The sequence below is a fragment of the Sinocyclocheilus anshuiensis genome, unplaced genomic scaffold (genome assembly GCF_001515605.1).
Source record: "Sinocyclocheilus anshuiensis isolate Anshui unplaced genomic scaffold, SAMN03320099.WGS_v1.1 scaffold767, whole genome shotgun sequence".
NCBI classification, from domain to species: domain Eukaryota; kingdom Metazoa; phylum Chordata; class Actinopteri; order Cypriniformes; family Cyprinidae; genus Sinocyclocheilus; species Sinocyclocheilus anshuiensis.
The window spans coordinates 9202-13318 of NW_015551124.1; the positions used below are offsets into that span (position 1 = coordinate 9202).

General features: G+C 33.8%; 1 protein-coding gene across 1 annotated transcript in view; it reads right to left on the reverse strand.

The window, feature by feature from the left end:
* Positions 1 to 4117, reverse strand: part of LOC107663148 (cell division cycle 5-like protein) — a 13187-nt gene that overhangs the window by 6412 nt on the left and 2658 nt on the right. The window contains exons 4-7 of the mRNA XM_016453308.1: positions 2776 to 2903; positions 2587 to 2686; positions 1706 to 1924; positions 1461 to 1605 (exon numbers count right to left, since the gene is read on the reverse strand). Of these exons, the coding sequence (XP_016308794.1) occupies positions 1461 to 1605; positions 1706 to 1924; positions 2587 to 2686; positions 2776 to 2903 (592 nt within the window). The remainder of the gene's footprint in view (positions 1 to 1460; positions 1606 to 1705; positions 1925 to 2586; positions 2687 to 2775; positions 2904 to 4117) is intronic.

Genomic DNA, 4117 nt, shown 5'->3' on the forward strand with positions numbered 1-4117 from the left:
ATTAATATTCATGAATCCAGTAGCTCATTAATCCTTGGTGCGTTTTATATTGTTCTTATTAGTAGAATTCGTATAATTATTATCTAACCAGTATTTTTGTTAGTTTATCCCCAATTTAAATTTTTTTTTACAGAAACGCTGAATGACCAAAAAAGCACCACCACCAGTCCGAAGTTCAGTTAAGTAACTTTTGCTACTGAATTATCCATTAACCTAGTTTATAATAGTATTTTTGTCATAGATTTTGATTATTTTTTTTGTTTGTTATTTTTTCTTTATAATGAAGCTGTCTATATTTAGTAGATTGTGTGTAACATACAAAAGAGTGATGATCGACCTACACATTGAGGTATAGAAATTCTACACATTTAAAAAAATCGATATCGGCAGATACTCAATTTTTGGTATGGGATCGGTATCGGTTCTGAAAAAGTGGTATCGAGCCATCCCTATAAAGGGTCGCTAAATCGCTAAGTTGGCAACACTGTGCATCTTCATTTGTCCAACTACGGGTTAGGCCACGGGTCAAACAGAAAATGTGCGCTGCATTAATCGTGCGTTAATAAAAATTAGTGCTGTTAAAATGAATTTGCGTTAACGCGTTATTAACGCATTACTTTTGACAGCCCTAGTTTATATATAGAGCGAGAGAGATTTAATTTACTTTGTTACTATGTTGATATAATTGTTATTTTAGTATTATTTATATACTAGTATATTATTATTTTTTTTAATTAGCTTTTACTTTTATATTTTCAGTTTTCATTTTAAATTCTAAAGTTTTAGTAATTATATGTGCTTTTGTCACTTCGATTACTTTTTGTTTTATATTTCTATTTAGATTTATTTTGTTAACATGCTGCAATCAGTGTTAATTTAGTACTATTTATATACCATTATAGTATTCATCTATATTTTGAATTATCTTTTAATTTCATATTTTTAGGTTTGCTTTTAATTTTAAAGATTTACTAATTTTGTGCTATTTTAAAAAATATAATGCTATTTCTATTTATTTTATTTGGTTAACATATTGCGATCAGTGTTATTTTAGTATTATAGTATTTATTAATATTTTGAATTAGCTTTTAATTTTATATTTTCAGTTGTCAGTTTAATTTTATTTTAAGGATTAGTAATTTTGTGTTTTTGTCATTTTTATTAGTTGTTATTTCTATTTAGACTTAGATTTATTTTTATTTCACTTTTAGTCATTTTAATACTTTTTGTACTTTTTTTGCACATTTAATTTCTAAAGTTTTTCATCTAATATTTATATTTAATTTCAGTTTTATTTCAATTAATGAAAAAGCTTTTTAATAGTTTTAGTTAACAGTAACAGCACTGGCTCCGATGCAGTTCATAGGATGTTCTATGGTTGCAAAGGTGTTTCTGTTTAAGGCATAAGTCACAGGGATTTTTACCACGGTTAAGGCAGTACAGTTTGTGAGAACTCTGACCTGTGGTGTCGGAAGCACCAGTTTGCTTCTCTTCTTTGTGAACTCTGACACTCCACTGGTCTGCAGGATGGCCGAGGGCAGATCGGACTCCTTCTTCTTCTTGATCTTCTGTCTGTCCTTCTTTCGGTCATGATCCTCCTTCTCACTATATACAAAAAAGCACAGGGGTGATCAAAAACACACCCATCCAGGACACTGAACTACCTGCAGCTCTACAGGAGGAGGTCTGCCACGACCCCGCTCACCTCCTGAGTTCTCCATCGAGATGCTGCTGGCGCAGTCGTTTGAAGTTCGGTTCCAAAGGATTGTACAGCTCCATGGATGTATCGTAGAAGCCCTGCGCGGGTTTCTTTTCAAACGGGATCTCAGCATTATAGTCGACACCTCTCTTCTTCTTGCGCTTCTTCTGGATGTCGATGCCTGCAGCTCGCAGCTCCCTGCGCTTCTGAAGCGCTGCCAGACGACTGCAGAAAACAGCAGAGAGAACACTGTGATTAACACCTCTGATAAACAACTCAATGTGATTTATGAATATATATACACTGTTCTTCAAAAGTTTGGGATCAGTACAATTTGTAATGTTTTTTTTAAAGTCTCTTCTGCTTTCCAAGGATGCATTAATTTGATAAAAAATACAGACAAAACAGTAATATTGTGAAATATTCTTACAATTTAAAATAACTGTGTTCTATTTTAATATACAGTACTTTACTTCATGTGATGCAAAGCTGAATTTTCATCAGCCATTACTCCAGTCTTCAGTTTCACATGATCCTTCAGACATCATTCTGATTTATTACCAATATGCTGATTTATTAGCAGTGTTGAAAAGAGTTTTGCTGCTTAATATTTTTTGGAACCTGTGATACCTTTTTTTCAAGATTCTTTAATGAATAAAATGTTAAAAAGAACAGCATTTGTTCAAAATAGAAATCTTTTCTATCAATATAAATCTTTACTATCACTTTGTATCAATTTCCCGCATCCTTGCTGGATAAAAACATTACTTTCTTTCAAAAAAAAGAAAGAAAATTCACTGACCCCAAACTTTTGAACAGTATTGTAGTATAGTCTTACAAAAATGTATTCAGAGACCTAAAAGTGTTCTTATGACACCAGATCTTACCGTGCTTCCTCCAGCTGCTTCTCTCTGGCTTTCCGCTTTGCCTTCTTGCCTTGTGTGTTGGCCAGTCGAGCTCTGGCTTCAGACAGCATCTCCAGCTCATCTGCACATGCAAGTTTACGGATGTCATGCATTGTCTTTTCAATCGCAGTGCTAAAACTGTTTTCATCAGATTGTTTTTTAGACACTCACCTTCATCCATGTCCACAGGGTCAGGTCTGGCTGGTTTGGTCTCAGGGTTTGGGTCGATCTCTCCTGGTTTAAGCTTGCGAGGGTCATCGCCCACATCATCTTCATTCTCTCTCTGGGCGGCTTTATCTCTGTGATCACAAAGAACAAATTAATAAACAAATTCTTCATCTACAAAAAGGTGCATGTAAAACCAAAAAGACAACATGACTGCACTGAACTTGAATTATATGATCAACACATTTAGAATTAGACTGGATTGTGAAAAATTAACTTTGAGTTAGTTTTTTCACTTTATTGTTCATAAGAGTATGGAAGCCTGTTACCGCCACAGGATTAAAACAATAAAAAAGGACATTTTTTGGCAACTTTTTATTTCACAATTTCGGAGTTTATCTATCACAATTAGCAATTCTGAATTGCAAAAGAACTCTGCCTTTTCCCCTCACAATTAAGAGCTGACTTTTTCCTCAGAATTGCGAATAACTCGCAACAAACAACACTCGCAATTGCAAGAAGCAAAGTTACAATTGTGAGAAATAAAGTCACAATTGTGAGAAAAAAGACAGAATTTTGAATTTATATATCACAATTGTGACTTTTCTCAATTTTGAGATATAAACTCACATTTGTGAGTTATAAAGTCCAATTCTGAGGAAAAATGTCAGCTTGCGATTCTGGCATTTTCTTACAATTGCAAGTTTGTATAATAAGTAAATAAGTCTGAATTGTGAGTTATAAAGTAGCTAGGGCTGTCAAAATGGCTGAAAAACTAAATTCGAATTTTGTACTTAAATATTATCAAAATTCGAATTATATTCGAATTTAAAATGCATACTTTCAGTTAGGGTGAAGAAAAGCTTTTGGATTCTCTCCTGAGGCCACAAGAGGGCACATCGAGCAAAATATTACTAATGCACGTTTCTTCAAAGCATAAGATAACATGACTATCTGTGAAAAATGTGCATAATGTTTAAAATAATGTTTATAAACTAATTAGAATTAATTAAAGGGGTCATATGATGCGATTTCAATTTTTCCTTTCTCTTTGGAGTGTTACAAGCTCTTGGTGCATAAAGAAGATCTGTAAAGTCGCAAATACTAAAGTCTCACATCCAAAGAGATATTCTTTATAAAAGTTAAGAGTCAGCCACACCTACCTAAAACGGCTCGTCCTAACACGCCCCCACATATCTACGTCACGATGTGGGAAGATTTGCATAACGCCGCCCAAATGTTCACGCAAAGAAAGAAGGCGTAACTTTTATTCTCATTGTAGTATTGTTGTTGCCGCCGCCATGTCGTGAAGACGCTGTGTGCTTTGTTGTAAAAGCGAAACTACTTT